Source organism: Tupaia chinensis, unplaced genomic scaffold (genome assembly GCF_000334495.1).
Source record: "Tupaia chinensis unplaced genomic scaffold, TupChi_1.0 Scaffold000231_2, whole genome shotgun sequence".
Classification (NCBI taxonomy): domain Eukaryota; kingdom Metazoa; phylum Chordata; class Mammalia; order Scandentia; family Tupaiidae; genus Tupaia; species Tupaia belangeri.
In genome coordinates, this window is record NW_006159707.1 from 2873999 (window position 1) to 2891574 (window position 17576).

The following is a 17576-nucleotide window of genomic DNA, read 5'->3' on the forward strand; positions in this document are numbered from 1 at the left end:
CCAACATTACCCCAAGTGGATAGCATGAAATCTAACAGTATCTAAGGTGGAAGAAATTGATAAGTTAACCAGATTCATACTTCACAAGACTGGCTGAATAAATGTTAGCTTATGCTAGAGAAGCTGGGAGTCCATCCTGGCTTCTATAAGTATAATCTCAATAGTTCCTACCTGAAAAAAATGAAGCCAGTATTTAAATCCTGGATATTCAAGAGCCTCTTGATCATTCCCACAATTCTCTGGTTTTGTTTTTTCCAGTCTTTTCTTTTTCCCAGTTTTTGATTGTCTATTTGCATATTTTTTTTCTCCTAAATTAGGGACTCCTGTTTGTTGTTCTGAGTCATCCTTGTGCCAAGGAGAGCGAATCATTGGGAAGCCCTGTGTTTCAGCTGATTGCCATTAATCCCAAGACGTCCCTGAATGTGGGTGTGATGCTGTACTGCCTTCCTCAAGGGCAGGCTGGAAGGCAAGTATGCATGGGTTCTGTTCAGTGAATGTGATCTTTTGAAAGGTCTTGCACAAGTACAAAAACTAGACTTTTTTTTAAGATTTTTTTTTTTTTTTTTTTTTTGCTATAGGGCGCGTGCGTTTGCCAGGAAGACAGAGACAAAGAGACAGAAAGCGAGAAGTCACCCCCCGGAGGGGATAGCCATGCCGCAATCCCTTCTCCTCCATTCTGTCAGGATCTTGGGCATGCACGCACATTCGCCCAGTGTATGTTTAAGCCACCAGGTCCGGGAATTGAACCGTGGTCAACTACATGGGAGTCCAGTGACATAGCCATTACGCTAAATGCTGGTCCCAAGAATTATTTTATTTTTAACTTTATTTATATATTTTAATTTGACCAGAGAGCAAGAGTAAGAAAGGGAGAGGAGGGAAGTGAGAAAACAAACCACCAGGTCTGGGACTTGAACCTCAGTCGGCCAGGTGGGAATCTAGTGCCCTTAACCACCACACCACCTGCTGGCCCCAAAAAAACAGACAGTTTTGTGTCACTTGATGAGGGGAAAACATGAAATACTATAGAGCATAAGAATGTTAAGGGACCAGCAGTTGATGTAATGGTTTTGTCGCTGGACTCCCATGTAGTTGACCGTGGTTCGAGTCCTGAACCCAGTGCTTAAATTCATGCTGGGTGCATGTGTGTGCGTGCCCAAGATCCTGAGAGGAAAGTGGAGGAGAAGGGATGGCGGCATTGCTATCCTCCCTGGCGGATGATTTCTTGCTTTCTGTCTCTCTGTCCTTTTGGTGAACCTACACACCCTTTAGCAAAAACTTCTCAAAAAAAAAAAAAAAAAAGAAGAATGTTAAGAAGTACAATGGCTTTCTCTTTTGCGGCCATCAGCAGACCAGCAGTGGCCAAAATGAAGTTCAATCCTTTGTGACTTCTGACTGAAGCAAGAACTGTGAAAGGCATTTCAATGCACCTTTCTATATCTATAGGAAGACACTGAGGTGACACTGAATTTGGCTAACATGAAGAGTGGAAAGAAGTCCACCGTGAACTAGTATGCAAATGGTACAAGATGCATTAAGGGGACCAGAAAGAATGAACGTGTGTCCATTCTAAAACTGTAACACACTAGCCAGCAGTCCTCCAGGACTACAGATGTAGTCACTGATTGTCACAGGGGATTTTGTTCATATTGATGCCTTGGGGAGTGTGGTTTGGCCTGTTTTTTATGTTTTGTTTTGTTTTTAATTAAAAAAATGTGTTTTTGATATGTTATCTGAATTGTCTCTTCTACTTGCTATCAGGTTCCTTGAAGGTGATGTGAAAGATCATTGCGCAGCAGCTGTCTTGACTTCTGGCGCAATTGCTGTTTGGGACTTACTTCTAGGTCACTGCACAGCTCTCCTTCCACCTGTCTCTGACCAAAATTGGTCTTTCGTTAAATGGTCAGGTACAGATTCTCATTTGCTGGCTGGACAAAAAGATGGAAATGTATTTGTGTACCGCTGTTCATAAGTTAAGGTAAAAGTTAGGCAAAGGCTTTCTGGATATATTTGGCCTCTTAATATTTTTTCAGTTGTAACTTGACAGTTATTATAAGTTGACAATATGTGAATGACATTTAAAATATTTACTGTATTCATCCAGACAAACTTAACTTTTTTTTTTAATCTTACGGTGGTGGCACTACTGACCTTGAATGTTCACTTATACTTATTTTGGGGGAAAGAGCTGCTTTGGATTAAATATTGTAATTCCCCACATTTGCACATTTGTTTTTAATGGTGTACATAAAACTTTAAATGTTAATAAATATTTATTTCGAGGTATTCTGCTTAGAATATCCTTTTCTTCCTCATTCTATTAAGATCGTTTTTTTGGGAAATAAAGTAATTATTATACAACTAGAATATTTTGTCAATAATGTTTGTACAGTAAGAAATTTCAGTCAACTTAGAATACTAATAAACAATATATCTTTTTAAAAGAATTATTTATTCAATTTTATTTATTATCATTATTACTTTTCAGTTTACTATAAGGCACATGCACTTTACCAGAAAGACTGAGAGTAAGAGAGAGGGAAAGTGAGAAAGCGAGCTGCCAGGTCCTGGACTTTAACCGTGGTTAGCCATCTGGGAGTCCAACACCTCAACCACCATGCCGACTGTTGGCCCCAATAAACAATGTTTTTTTATACTACTTGTAGTACTTTATTTTCACATACCTATTAAAGGTAATTTTAAAACATATTAAAAATATCCTAATTTAGAAATACTTTTCCAGGCCAGCCTGGTGGCATAGCAGTTAAGCCCTGTGCATTGAGAACTGTATCCCACATAGTCAACCACAGTTTGAATCCTGACCCCAGCAGTTTGAAAAACACAGAGTATATTTTTCATCCACACAGAATAGAGAAATGGAGGAAAAGAGGATTGTGGTATGACTGTGCCACATTGGGAGGTGCTTTCTCTCTGGTGAACCCCTTCACCCTCTAACAGTAAGAAAAAGAGAAAGAAAGAGAGACAGAAAGAGAGAGAAATACTGTTCTTTTTTATTCTATCATGCATCCTTGATACCAGTGTCTGCATTATCACTGGTGTCCCTTTTGAGTCAATGACACAACTTTACTGATTACATCATCTTCACCTTTGCCTACATTACTTGTGAGACAAATTTTTAGAGTAAGATCTGATGGTATCATTGGAAATTTTATCATAAACTACAAATATTTACTTGTTTAATATCCTTTTTTTTCTTTTTTTAATTGACAGAGGGCATGTGGATTTACCAAAGAAAGACAGAGAGGGAGATAAAGGGAAATGAGAAAGCATCTCCCCTGATGGTGTAATCATGCTGCAGTCTCTTCTCCATTTTTCCATCCCGTTGTGATTTGGGGCACACACATGCCCAGCATATTTTTCAAGCTATTGTGGCTGGAATTCAAACTATAGTCAACTATCTGGTATCTGGACACCTAACATTCTTTTTTTTTTTTCATTTGTCAGAGGGTGCAGTCTTTACCAGTAGGTTATAAGCAAGCCTGTTCCTAACATTCTTAGAGTATGTTTTTTAAAGTTTTTTTAAGAATTATTTTATTTATTCATTCATATATTTTAATTTTACCAGAGAGAAAGAGAGAGAGAGAGAAAGTAAGAAAGCAAGCCACCAGGTCCAGGACTTGACCCCTGACCAGCCATGTGTCCAGTGCCTTAATCATCATGCCACCTACTGGTCCCATTAAAGGTATTTTTTATGATATTTACTATGGTGGTTTTTGTTAACTTCATTATTTCCCTTTTAACCATAGCATAAAAGACTTTCTCTCTTGTGTTAATTCTGGACCCACTATCTCTAGGATCAAATGTAGGATACTTCATTTGGTAGCACATCATCTGTAGTACAGGGTTTATCACAAAGATATAATTTACTCAAGAACCCTGGGAAACATATTTTCTTGATTTAAGTGTTAAGAAAGTGATAAGGTTCAACTCCAGCTAGAGAGTGAATAATGGATCAACGGAGGACAAAAGTGGAGAAAGAAACAACCATGAGGGTTTGACTTGTGGCAGAAACAGTGGCAGTGAAATAGAGGAACTGAAGAGAGACTTAAAAAAAATAAGCAAGACTAAGTGAATACCTGATTAGGTGGGAGATGAAGGAGTCTTACATATCTGGCTTAGTGGGTGAAGCTTGACTGTAAAAGGAAGGAGGAATGGTAATATTAGAGAGATATAAGGGTCAGTGGAGAGGTCCTCTGTTTTTGTTTGTTTGTTTGTTTTTTAGGTTTTTCCATAAAGGAAGAAAGACAATGAGAGGGAAAGTGTAAGAAATCACTCCACGAAAGCATGGCCACATCACAATCCCTTCTCCGTTATCTTCCTGGACCTTGGGCACATGCCATACACACCCACACCCAGCATGATTTTCACCCCATACACACTCACACCCAGCATGGTTTTCACCCACCAGTTCTTTTTTTTTTTTTTTTTTGGAGAGGTTTTTGCTATAGGGTGCATGTGTGTAGTTTTAAGCTACTAGGTCTGGAACTTGAACCATGATCAACTACATGGGAGTCTAGTGACATAGCCATTATGGCAACTGCTGGTCCCCACTAGTTCTGAGATTTGAACTGAGGTTGAACATGTGAGTCTAGCCCCTAAACCAACATGCCACCTGCTGGTCCTACTGTTTTGTTTTCTTTTCTTTTTTAGTTTTTGCCATAGGGAGTATGTGCTCTCTAGAGAGAGACAGACAGCGAGGGAAAGTGAGAAGTCACGCTACCTCCAGGGGGAATGACTACACTGCAGTCCTTTCTCCTCTATTCTTTTCCTGGGACTCTGGATCTGAGCACATGCACCCAGCGTGATTTTTATGCTGCCGGGTCCAGGGTTCGAACTGCAATCACTCATGTGGAAGTCTAGCACCTTAACCACCACACCACCTGCTGGCCCCCTTGGTTTATTTGATTTATTTTAAAGATTTATTTATTTTTAATTATATTTATTATCAGTATTATTCAATTTTGACCAGAGAGAGACAGACAAAGAGAAAGGAAGAGTGAGAAAGTAAGCCACCAGGTTCAGGACTTGAACCGTAGTCAGCCATGTGGGAGTCCAGCACCTCAACCACCACACTACCTGCTGGCCCCTCGGTTTATTTTTCTAAGCTAGGAAAAACTCTGGTATGCTTATGGGCTCAGGGAAAATGGTAGAAAAGAGAGAATAAACATCAAAGGAGGGGACCAGTAGATAGCATAGTGCTTAAGGCACTGGGCTCCCACATGGCCAACTACAGTTTGAGTTCTTGACCTGGCAGCTTGAAGCTCACACTGGGCATGTGTGCGTGCATGCCCAAAATCCTGAGAGGAGAATGGAAAAGAAGGGATTGTGGCGTTACCAGCCCCTCTGAAGGGTAATTTCTTTCTTGTCTCTCTGTTTTTGTCTCTCTAGTGAACATACACACCCTATAGCCCCTCCCCCCCAAAAAAAATCTTTCTTGAAAAAAAAAGACGAAGAGAGAAAAGAACTGGCCACACAAGATCCCAGAGGGAGCTGGGGAATGAGACTTTAGTGCAAATGGGCTGGAAGGAAGAAGGGTAACTGGTGGTTGGTGGGGCAGTGTATGTAGGAAGCTGACACCATTTAGGCTTACTCCCTCTGATGGGAGTGTTACCAAAAAGCCCATGTTCCCTGTTAAGTAGTCCCCAGCTGCTAAGGACTTGATCTCAAACTAAGCTTTGGATTTCTTACCTACAGACCATGTAGGCTGACATTTTCTCTTTATGTGCTTGCTGAAGGGAAAAGTAGCTCTCCCAAATTGTATCATTTAAATAAGAGATCACTTATTTTGTTCAACCAAAAAGATTAGATGTAACAGAAACACTGGCTAGGTCATGGGAGAGAAGACCTGAAGTGTGGGTTAGAAGGCTGTTGGGCTCTCCCTCCCTGAGCACTACCTCTGTGTGCCTGCGTCTTCCCCATCATGGGATTGTCCTGTGCACCCGCCCGAGGGTGACTAGGAAGGAGTAATCCAAGGCTGGTGTGTCAACAGTGACAAGCAGATCTTAAAGGCCCAGGTCCTAGAACCCCAGATTTTTGGTGCCAGTTTTCTTCAGGAATCGAAGACTACTGCTTTCTTTGGAGCTTGGCTATCTACTCACTGATTATTCCAAATGGGTGATAAAATTGCTTGTGTAACTGCTTTATAAGCAGAAGGTACACATTCTTTCTTATTTTGTACTGTACAGTTTTTGACCCATAAACAAATGTTAATACCCGGGCATCAAGACTTTTAAATAAATGTGTTTCAGAACTTTGGGAGAGGAAGCAAAAATAAGTTCCTTTCTTGTGATCAGAACGTTTGCATCGACGCAGTTTTACAAAGGGTAGTAGCCATTTGCTTCCAATTTATTTAGTGGGCCAGGCGCGGTGCCGGCAGGAGCCGCCAGGGGCCGCCACCGCCCGCGGCGCCCGGCAGCGCCGCTCTGTGCGTCGCCTGAGCGCAGCGGAGGAAACACCTGGCGGGAGGCCTCCTCGCAGTGCACGCTGGGTCGGCGTAGCCATGGCGGCTCGTGGCCTTTTCGCCTGTGTTCGCCGCCCGTCGCCGCTGCCCCGGGTGCCCACGGTGGCCGCGGTCCGAACGCTCAGCGCCGCTCTGTGCTCCGCGGGAGCCAGGACGAAGCCCGGGGCTCCGCAGTCGTCCTTGGTGCTCGCTCAGGTGACTCGCGTGACTTTGCTGGGGCTTGGCAGGGGTCAGGGAGCCGGCCTGCTGAGAGTCGGGGGGAGGGGCCAGGCGGCGCCTGCTGCAGGCGGGGTGACCTGGGGGGCATCTGACGTGCTCCCCAGTCCTGTGGCCCTACAACGTTTGGTTGACCCCTACCGAGAGGCTGGGTGACCTAGTGATTGCGAGTCAGAGCCCAAACTCGAGGCAAGCACCTTGTGGTCGGATGCTAGCTGCCATTTACCAAGACTTTGGGCGAGTCTCAACTTCGCTAAGCCTCAAACTGAGTGGCAAAATTGGGAGACTAGTTTGTATACGATGAAACGGCGACGAGATTTAGACGGGAGAAGCAGGCATGCACCTGCGGAGCGTGGTAGGCTCAGTGTACTAGTCGCCGTTAGCTGTAGTGATGAGCAGCGTGATCGCTTTCTAGAAGCCATCCTGGTCTACAGCCTTCTCAGAGCAGTTTTCTCCCTGGGTTTCTGTCTTAATTTAACGCTGTGGCACCTTTTCCGGTTTCTGGGCCTCCTGGAATTAAAAGGCTAGAAGTAGTGTGCGGCCTTGTTATTTGATGAAACCTGTAGGAGGCTGAAACTCAGTGATTTTCATCCCTAGCTGCACGTTCAAAAGTTCCGTTGGTGTACCCTCTTCCCCCCAACACCTCTTTCCGTGGTAGTTTTCAGACAGATGGTCTGGGACTCATACCTTAGCTTGCCAAGCCACCTGCTGATCCATGCTTTTTAATTTTGTCTTCAGGTGATTCTGAATTGCAACCAAGATGAAGATTTACTGTGTTAAATTAGGATAGTCTGCCAAGCTCAAGCCATGATACCACTTTTCAGACTCTTAGATTTCATGTAATAGTGGTTTCAACCTTGAATACATAGTAGAATAAAAAATAAGAATGCTCAGGATAACTCAGAATCTTGAGAGTGAGTCTGGATTACTTTTTCAAAGTCATGAAGTGATTCTTTTGTGCAGCCAGTGTTGAGATTCACTAATGACTCACTCACAGGGCATTGTCCTATTGGATATATTAAAAGTGTCACCTTGAAGTTAAAGGTTAAGAGGTAAGTCAAGACCGGCCTGTAGCCTAGTGAAAGGGAACTAGATCTCACGTTATGGACCATGGTTTGAATCCTAGCTCCAGTGACTTGGAAAATGCCATGTGTGTGTGTTCATGCATGCTCCAAATTTTGGCAGGAAGGAGAAATGGAGAAGGGATTGCAGCATGACCAGGCCCCATTGAGGGGTACTTTCCTTTTCTCTGTCTCTCATGCACATGCCCTCTGGCAGTTAATTTTTTAAACAGGAAAAAAAAAAGACGAGTCTGTCACCTCCTCCTTTGCCTCTCAAAAGAGAGAGTTGCTAAGTGCTTGGCATCTGAGATTGATTTCAACATTATGCTAAGATGCAAAGTGATAGGCCCTATTCTTGTAGCATTGATTCTCAAACTTAGTTGTGCACACAGATCACCTGGTTTAAATGGCAGGTTCTGATTTAGTAAGTCCCTGTTTCGCTTTCTCTCTCCTCTTGGACACACACCTACAGAAAAAACAAAACAAAACAAAAAAAACCACCTTAAACAAGAAAGAAAAGGAAAATAGAGGTAAGAATATCAAGGGTAGTGACCTAAAGTGGAGCCTGGATGTCTTATACTTGATCCAGGCAGGCCCCAGGGAGAATTTCCTAACAGTTCTCTAGGGCTTGAGAAGATGAGCACTTGTGCAGGAAAGGCTCAGCTAGTCCTAGTACTGGAGCCAGACTGATCCATACTCTGATGGACTCAGGGCTGCAACAAAGGTCTGTCCATATCATTCAGCCCCGTAAGACAAAGCGCCAGTCCTTCACCGTGGCCCTCAAGGCTCTGCAGGCCTGAGTCCTGCCTCTCAGCCTCAGTGCCTATAGTCTGTGTGCCACCTTGCCATCAGTCTCCAGCAACCTGAGCTAATTTCTAAAAAAATCATGCCGCATTTTGTTCTTGGCCTCTCTTTGAACAATCCATCTCCATTCCTTTCCTGGCTAACTCAGCAGTCTGATATTTCCTAAAACGGACCGAATGTTAACTTTTTTTTTTTTTTTTTTTAATGTGAGAGACACCAGTATTTTTTCTTTTTTAAGAGAGATTTTTGCTATAGGGCATGGGCTCTCATTTAGAGAAATAGAGATAGAAAGTGAGAAATCACCCCCCAGAGGGGATGGCCACACTGCAATCTTTTTTTTGAGTGGTTTTTGCTATAGGGCACGTGTGCTCGCCAGAGAGACAGAAAGTGAGAAATCACCCCCCAGGGGGGATGGCCACGCCACAATCCCTTCTTCTCCATTCTCCTTTTGGGATCTTGGGCACGCACGCACATGCGCCCAGCGTGAGTTTAAGCCACCGGGTCCAGGACTCGAACTGTAGTCAAGTTCAGCACATGGGAGTTCAGCAACATAGCCATTACACTTAACTGCTGGTCCCTGCAATCCCTTCTTCTTCATTCTCTCAGGATTTTGGGCAGCCACGCACATACGCCCAGCCTGAGTTTTTTAAGCTCCCTAGTGCGGGTCTCAAATTGTGGTTGACTACATGGGGGTCCAGTGACATAACCATCATGCCATCTGCTTGTCCCCAGGCCAGTATTTTTGACAGATCTTACTGTCGGGATTTTCTGCCCCAGCTTTCCAGTCAGCTAGGGTTACAGGTGCATGCTCCTGTGCTCAACCTGTTCAATTTGGTCCATGACCCAAACCCAACTTCCCACATGGCCCCAGCCTCATGCAGTGCCACTTTGCCATCTGCACCACTGCTGCTAGGCTTGAATGACAGCTTTTGTTACTGAAATAGCCTACAGATACCTCTCATGTCTCTTGGCACATTTTTATCACAACGAAATAACCTGTTTGGATTGGTCTTTTCCATTAAACTGTTAGGTGAAGGTCATGTCTTATACATCTTTCTATTTCCAGTCCATTGCCCAGGGCTGGGCACATAGGTAAAGCTTGCATGTTGGTGAGATGGTCATATACACAAAGATAAGACACTGCAGTGTGTGAGGACAGGTGTGTGTGCAGTGCAGACGCAAGAAGAGGGACTTAGCTAAGCTCCCAGGGAGCATGGCCCTGAAGGCCTGTGCAAAGACCAGAAGCTTATACTTCCTTAGGTTGACTCTGAGTGTCTATGGAAGGAGGAGTTGAGGTGAGGCTGGCATGCTACATCGCACTGGGGAGTGTGAGTGTTCTCTGCTGAGTTCATAGGGAGTGAACATTAAGCATAGTTTGTGGAAGGAATAAATGAGACCTTTCCTCCCAATTAGCCAGGCTGGGTGACCAAGTAGACATCATAGTGAGAGAATGGGAAGAGGAGTTGGCCAGAGTCCCAGGTGGTAGAGCAGGAATAGAGGCGTATGAGCCTTTGGAGACAGCTAAGGAGTTCATTTCCAGTTAAGTTGGAGATGTCAGGGCTACCTGGTAGAGCTGTTGGTAGAGATGGCCTTTAAAGCTACTTTCTTAGCTTCCTCTCAGTTTCCCTGAGGCAGACATTTACCCTAGTGGAGTAAAATGGATTCTGAAGGAAACGAATCTGTTTGAGTTACTAGTCCAGAGGGTTGTTCCCCTTTTCCTGTAAAACAGTGCCTTCTCTGACGTCTGCTTGTAATTGGTAAGAGTTTATCTTGAAGAAGGCCAATCAACACCGGGACCAACCCGTGTTGGCTTTTGGGAGGTGCTTGCCCATTCTGTATATCTGACCCCCTGTTTTTTTGGAGAGGTTTTTGCTATAGGATGCGTGCACTTGCCAAAAAGACAGAGACAGAAAGCAAGAAGTCACCCCCCGGGGGGATGACATGCCGCAATCCCTTCTCCTCCATTCTCCTCTGGGGATCTTGGGCATGCACGCACACGCGCCCAGTGTGAGTTTAAGCCACCGGGTCCAGGATTCGAACCGCAGTCGACTGCATGGGAGTCCAACAACATAGCCATTATGCTACTGCTGATCCCCAACCCCCCAACACGTTTTTTTTTTTTTTAAGTGGCTGGAGAGGGAGCAGCAAGATCCTCCAGGAGGCCATGCTGGGAGACCTGGAGCAGAATACCTAATCTCTCTCTGTCTTAGTTTCTTCATTTGAGAAAGGGGTGGAAGATAGTATTACGTATCTCACAGATGTGCTGTCACAGCTGTAGGAGATGATGTATATAAATTGCTTAAGGCAGTACCATGGCCTAAATTTATTAAAAGAAATCAATAAAGAAACTAGAGGGTTGGCATGAAAAAGAAGGAATAGCAGCAGGTATTCTGGGGCTGCAATACAGCCGGGATGTCAAACTGGCAGTTGATTACCATGATCTTACTTTAATACCCCACATAGCACTTCCAGTGTATGTTCAGGCAGTGCCCATGACATTGATGTCTCACAGCCCTGTGAGTGTGGTACTATTGTCTGTCTCCATTTCACAGATAAGGAAACTAAAGCATAGAAAGGTAAGTAACTTGTCCAAGGCCAAACATCTACTAAGAACCAGTGCCATGGGGCAGAGGTAGGCAGCCTACTTCCCAGGATCGAGAATTGGCAAGTGGCCTTCAAATGGAAACCCCTTTAAGCTAACCTGACCTAATCACATGGTACCTATCTGGCCCCTGGAAGCAACTGCAGGTGCTACTGGGGATGGTGCTGACACCTAGTGGGCCACAGGGTAAGTACGTAGGAACATACCTTGCCAGCGCCTTCCTTTCCTCTTGGGCCCTTTTATTTGTGACATGAAAACCTTTCCTAGTCATTGTTGATAGGTAGGCCTGGTGATATATATGCTCATTTCCAAGGTTCCTCAACCCATGCAATAATCAGAAAGGGACAGAGACCACAAATTGGCAGGGAAAGAGACCACAAATTGGGATAAGAAGGAAAAATGTTCTAAAATTCCTGAAAGCACACAGAAATATTCTTTTTTGATTTTTAAAAATATTCATTCATTTTATTTTAATTTGACCAGAGAGAGACACAGAGAGAGAGAGAGAAAGTGAGAAAGCAAGCCACCAGGTTGGGGATTTGAACCGTGGTTAGCCATGTGGGAGTGTCTAGCACCTTAACCACCACACTACCTGCTGGTTCCCCAGAAATATTCTTGAGAAATTCCATGAACTTGGGGCTGGACAATGGCACAGTTGATCGCAATGCTCTTTTAGGCTGACCCACGTGGAAGGGTTACGTGTTTGTGTCTGGAGACTTCCCTGAACATGCCAGGCACACATGCGCCCATGATGTGGCTGAAGCTGGAATTGGATCACAATGTAAAGACACTGTGGGAGGTGCCTGCCTCTGTCTGTTTCTGTCTCCCTTGGTCAGGAGAGAAAGAAAGAAAGGCTTTTTAAAAAAAATTTTGGGGGGGGATAGGGTATGCATTTTCTGGACAGAGAGAAAAAGCACCCCCCACTCCAGGGGAGACGGCTGCACTGCAGGTCCTTTTACTCCATTCTTCTTTTAGGATTCTGGGCATGCACACACGTATCTGGCATATTTTTCAAGCCATCAGGTCCAGGACTCAAACTATGCAGTCAGCCATGTGGAAGACAAAAGTTTGCTGTTTGTCCTTTTTTTGAGAGAGACAGACAGAAAGTGAGAAATTACTCCCTAGGGGGAATGGTCATGCAGCAATCCCTTCTCTAGGATTTTGGGCACACACACACACACACCAGGCATTAGTTTTACACTGCTGGGTCCAGGACTCGAACCGCAGTCCAGTGATGTGGAAGTCCAGTGAGGTAAACCATTATGCCATCTGCTGGTCCCATGTTCTTTGTTCTGTTTTATTTGCCAGAGGCACATCCACTCACCAGACAGAGGGAGAGGAAGACAGCACCATTCCTGGGGAATGGTCATGCCACGATCTCTTCTCCATTTCTTTCTCCTTTTTGGAATTTTGAGTACACATGCACGTGTCCCTGGCTGCAGGGTCCAGGACTTGAACCTCATGGTTGGCCATGTGGGATCCAGTTCCTTTAGCTACCAGGCCATTGGCTGGCCCAGCCCTTCAAATTTTCGGAAGATTTCCAAAGGCTTGTGCATTTACTTAGAGGCATTTGGGTTCAGTGACAATGTTTCCTTCCTGCCCATGTTCAGGTTCCAGGTATAGCTACACAGCTGTGCCGCCAGTACAGTGACGCGCCCCCTTTGACGTTAGAGGGCATCAAGGACCGTGTTCTTTACGTCCTCAAACTCTATGACAAGATTGATCCAGAAAAGGTAATTGGTATTTTACATTTTTTCCTTTAGGGTATTTTATCACATGGTACAAAGTTTAAAGGATCCAAAAAGATATGCAATAAAAGTCCCCCTGGCTCCCTGTCACCCTGTTTCCCTCTGGAAAACAGCCAGTGTCACCAGCTCCTTATGCATCTTTCCAGAGATCCTCAGTACATATGTATATTTGCCCACATGTATGTAAGTTGTATGCATTAAATATAAGAGGTAGTATACTGTAAACAGTGTTTTGCCCCTTCATTTTAACTTAACAGCTCTTAGAATTTTTCTCATAGTGGTACATAAAGAACTTTAGAACAATTGAACCTGTTGTGTGGGAGGGTAGTTTGCTTTTGATAATGGGATTGGAAGAATTCTCTCTGGTGATCATGAACTCTAAATTAAAGACAGGGTGATAATAAACACTGTAATATGAAGCTGCCTGCAGTTTTCAGTAGTCTGCTGTTCTTTAGAGTGGGAAATGGCACTTCTTAGTGTGGGGTCTTAGGTGTCAATAAGGTGGCAAGAAAAAACAAACTCTCTTAGGTGTTCTTCAGAGCAGTGATCAAAGATTTTAGTAAAATATAGAAAGTGAAATCTTCTATTGCCTTTAACCACTTCAAAACAGAACTGAGTAAGATGGTACGTAAAGCAGGTCAGGTACATGTCAGCATATGTTAAAATATATAGTGTTAGTTACAACTGTTTTAAACATTTTTGTTTGTTTGTTTTTAAATTGTTTGTTCACTTAGTTTAATTTGACCAAAGAAACACAGAGAGGGAGAGAAAGTGAGAGAGCAAGCTGCAAGCCACAAGGTCTGGGATTTGAACCATGGTTGGCCATGTGGGAGTGTCTAGCACCTTAACCCCCAAGCCACCCGCTAATCCCCTATATTATATTTAAAAAAAAAAAAATCTATGTAACGATTAAGTAGCCGTGTACCATTCTGTTATCTTAGGACAGAAATGCTTTCATGGACTAAATGTTGTGTTCTTTTCTTACAGCTCTCTGTAAATTCCCACTTTATGAAAGACCTGGGCTTAGACAGTTTGGACCAAGTGGAGATTATCATGGCCATGGAAGATGAATTTGGTAACACACACAGACTTAGTCTTGTATCTGCATCTTGTGGTTCGTGATTTAGGTGGATTGCAGTGGGAGTCTGAATTAGAATAGGAATCAAATATTAATAGGTACAGTAGCATCTGGTTCTTGCCCCCCATCTTCCTACCCACTCATATAAGGTGAAGTAAATATTAGGGACAGATAGCACTTAGTACAGACATAGCAGAGTGCCCAGTGTGGTGCTGAGGACTGAATGACCAGGAAAGGTCTGGGGGAAGTGTGGCACTTACATTTTCTTTTTTTTTTTTTAATTTTTTTAAGAGAGATTTTAAATGTTGTGTTCTTTTCTTACAGCTCTCTGTAAATTCCCACTTTATGAAAGACCTGGGCTTAGACAGTTTGGACCAAGTGGAGATTATCATGGCCATGGAAGATGAATTTGGTAACACACACAGACTTAGTCTTGTATCTGCATCTTGTGGTTCGTGATTTAGGTGGATTGCAGTGGGAGTCTGAATTAGAATAGGAATCAAATATTAATAGGTACAGTAGCATCTGGTTCTTGCCCCCCATCTTCCTACCCACTCATATAAGGTGAAGTAAATATTAGGGACAGATAGCACTTAGTACAGACATAGCAGAGTGCCCAGTGTGGTGCTGAGGACTGAATGACCAGGAAAGGTCTGGGGGAAGTGTGGCACTTACATTTTCTTTTTTTTTTTTTAATTTTTTTAAGAGAGATTTTTGCTATAGGGCACATGTGCTCACAATAGAGACAAAGATAGAAAGCCAGAAATCACCCTCCAGGGGGGATGGCCACACTGCAATCTCTTTTCAGGATTTTGTACACACGCATATACATGTGCCTGGCATGAGTTTTAAGGTTTGAGTCTGGGACTCAAACGGCGGTGGATTCCAGCGACATAGCCATTACACCATCTGCTGGTCCCGAGACTTAGGTTCTTTTTTTTTTTTTTTTTTGAATTATTTTTTTTAACTTTATCCATTTTTTTTTTTTATTTTAATTTGACCAGAGAGGGAGAGAGAAAGAGAAAGAGAAAGCATGCATCCAGGTTCAGGACTTGAACTGCAGTCACGTCTGTGGAAGTCCAGCAATGTAGTCATTACACCATCTGCTGGTCTTGGGTCTTAGATTCTTAGGGGTCCCACAAAGGCAGATGCTGGTGGAGATGCTGATGACACTTTAGCACCTTCATGAGTTTGGGTACCATGAGCTAGGGAGAAGTAATGGTGTGCTGAAGACAGGTTGCGTGTTTGCACAGATAGCCCTCTGGTCTTGGTCTCCCATGTCTCACTGGCACACTGCAAGTTATCCTTTGTTCAGGACAGTTTATTGTCCAAATGAAATCTTTATGAGACTCCATGGCCCTTTCTAAGTGAGTGGTATTAACAGGATTTCTGTGCCATCCTAGAGAGCAGGGCTGTTAAAATTTCTCACAGATGATGCTGACTAGAAGGATTATACTGCCTGCCTAGTACCAGGTCTGGAATTGGCCTTAGCCATGTAGAAGCTGGACAAGTAACTAAAGCCCATTTTCTCAGCTGTGAAATAAGGGTGATAATAGTAAGACCCTCAGGATTGGGACTGCTGTGAGAATTAAAGAGAAACTATATGTAAAATGTTCAACACAGGGGCTAGCAGGTGGCATGGTGGTTAAGGGCACTGAACTCCCAAGTGGCTGACTGCAGTTTGAGTCCTGGACCAGGCAGCTTGCTTTCTCACTTTCCCTCTCTTTCTAATCAACCTAAAGAAAAACAAATAGTTAAATAATTCTTTTTTTTAAAAAAAAAGTGTTTGGGCCCAAAGAAAGTACTCAGTAAATGTCAACTATCAAAACCCAACCATTCTTAAAAAGGAATGAAGTCTTATCATGCTACAACATGGATGAGCCTTGAGAACATGTTAGGTGAAAGAAACCAGCTATAAAAGACCATACGTTGTATGATTCCATTTATATGAAATGTCAAGAGGCAAATCCAGAAATAGAAAGTTTAGATTAGTGGTTACTAGGGGTGGAGATTATGAGGAATGACTGCTAATGGGAACTGGGTTTCTTTTAAAGGTGATGAAGATGTTTTAAAGTTAGATAGTGATGGCTGCACAACCTTGTGAAACCATACTATTGAAATGTGTGGTTTTTAGAGGAATTTTCTGTTACGCAAATTTCTATCTAAAAAATCCAGTCGTAATACTCAATCTGATATATATGAAAGGTCTTCAACAAGTAATGGAAAGCATTGTGAAATAAAACTATGTGTGGATTTCAAAACATTTTTCTACTGAAACAAACTTGCACTTTCATTCCATTTTTCCATGCTTATTGAAGTCACCCTTGTATACTGTCTAGAATCTCACTGGCTCCAACTTAAATGGGATCCAAGGTTGTTGGAAATGTTTGATATTGTAGGTGTTACAGAAGGGTTGGGTGCTTTCAGTTCTAAAGGATTTGCTTTTTCCATATTCACACATGGCAAATTTTTCTTTTAGGATTTGAAATTCCTGATACAGATGCAGAAAAGTTAATGTGTCCTCAAGAAATTGTAGATTACATTGCAGATAAGAAGGATGTTTATGAATAAAATACCAGGTAAATAATTTGACTTATAAAACGATCTCCAATGAGAATTTATCTGTCTGTTCTTCAGCAAAGGAAGATTCAATAAGAAATGAAAAAATTGAAATACTTGACAAGAGGTTTTTACTATTAGAAAATTTAAGGCCCTTCTGAATGATTTGCCATTCAAAGGGACCAGCCCTCATGCTGATCTTTACCCTCAAGCAAGGCTGCAAGCAAGCAGTTCATTCCCAGACAGGACTCCCTGAATTGTCCCTCCTCATAAAAATAGTCTTGTACAAAACACTGAGCAGGGTAATCCAGAAACCACCTGTGTGTCCTTCAGTTACCCATCAAGGCAGCCTCTTATGTTGTGCAAGAGACTAAAATGGTCTGACTCTCCCCTAGGCAAAAGGCCTCGTGGGTAAGAGGGTAACTTTGGAATCAGAGACACCTACATATGTTCTCAGCTTCTTCTGGCACATTCTATAAGCCTCTCAGGCAGGCTGCTTAGGTCGATAAGCCTCAGTTTCCTCACAAGTAAAATAGAGCTAATGTTAGGTCCTCTGCTTGGGGCTTCTGTGAAGATAAATTGCACGATGTGTGTATATTGCTTAATACAATGACTGATGTAAAGCCTCTTAATAAATAATAGCTGTTGTTCAGACCCTATGAAAACCCTGTTTTAGTGTTTATAACTTCATTACCGTGGATTTAGCACCTTAAAGCTATCACTTACAGCTGATAATAGTATGCTAAGAAGAAACACTGAACTTCTTTTGTCTTTGCCAGAGCCCTTTTCTTCACTGAGAGAAGGCTGATGATGCTGACAAGTGTCTGGAAGTGAGAACACATTTTGGCATTATTGCCGACTGACAGAGTAATTCTGTTGGACTTGTATTTAAGTTGTCTAAGTGTTTTATCCCTCGAAAATAAATCTATAAAACCTACATCTTCCTCAGTCTTCAGTTTTTCAATTATGTCTATACAGTGTATTTTTTAAAAGTTTTTTAAAATTATTTTTTAATTTACTGCAGGGT

General features: G+C 42.9%; 2 protein-coding genes across 7 annotated transcripts in view; both read left to right on the forward strand.

Annotated features, from left to right (window-relative positions):
- PALB2 (partner and localizer of BRCA2) overlaps nt 1-2341 on the forward strand; it is a 34035-nt gene extending 31694 nt beyond the window's left edge. For 5 of the 6 annotated variants that reach the window (XM_006148298.3, XM_006148300.3, XM_014587738.2 and 2 more), the window contains 2 exons: nt 318-466; nt 1762-2340. In XM_006148298.3, the coding sequence (XP_006148360.1) occupies nt 318-466; nt 1762-1972 (360 nt within the window). In that variant the 3' untranslated portion in view covers nt 1973-2340. Of the gene's footprint in view, nt 1-317; nt 467-1761 lie in introns of all 6 variants that reach the window. The other variant, XM_006148302.3, reaches the window with a different exon arrangement.
- Nucleotides 2342-6505: 4164 nt separating this feature from the next.
- Nucleotides 6506-17486, forward strand: NDUFAB1 (NADH:ubiquinone oxidoreductase subunit AB1). Its single transcript, XM_006148304.2, has 5 exons — nt 6506-6676; nt 12775-12897; nt 13900-13987; nt 16470-16569; nt 17329-17486. The coding sequence occupies exons 1-4, from the start codon at nt 6521-6523 to the stop codon at nt 16559-16561; spliced, it is 459 nt and encodes a 152-aa protein (XP_006148366.1). The 5' UTR covers nt 6506-6520; the 3' UTR covers nt 16562-16569; nt 17329-17486.
- The last annotated feature ends 90 nt before the right edge of the window (nt 17487-17576 follow it).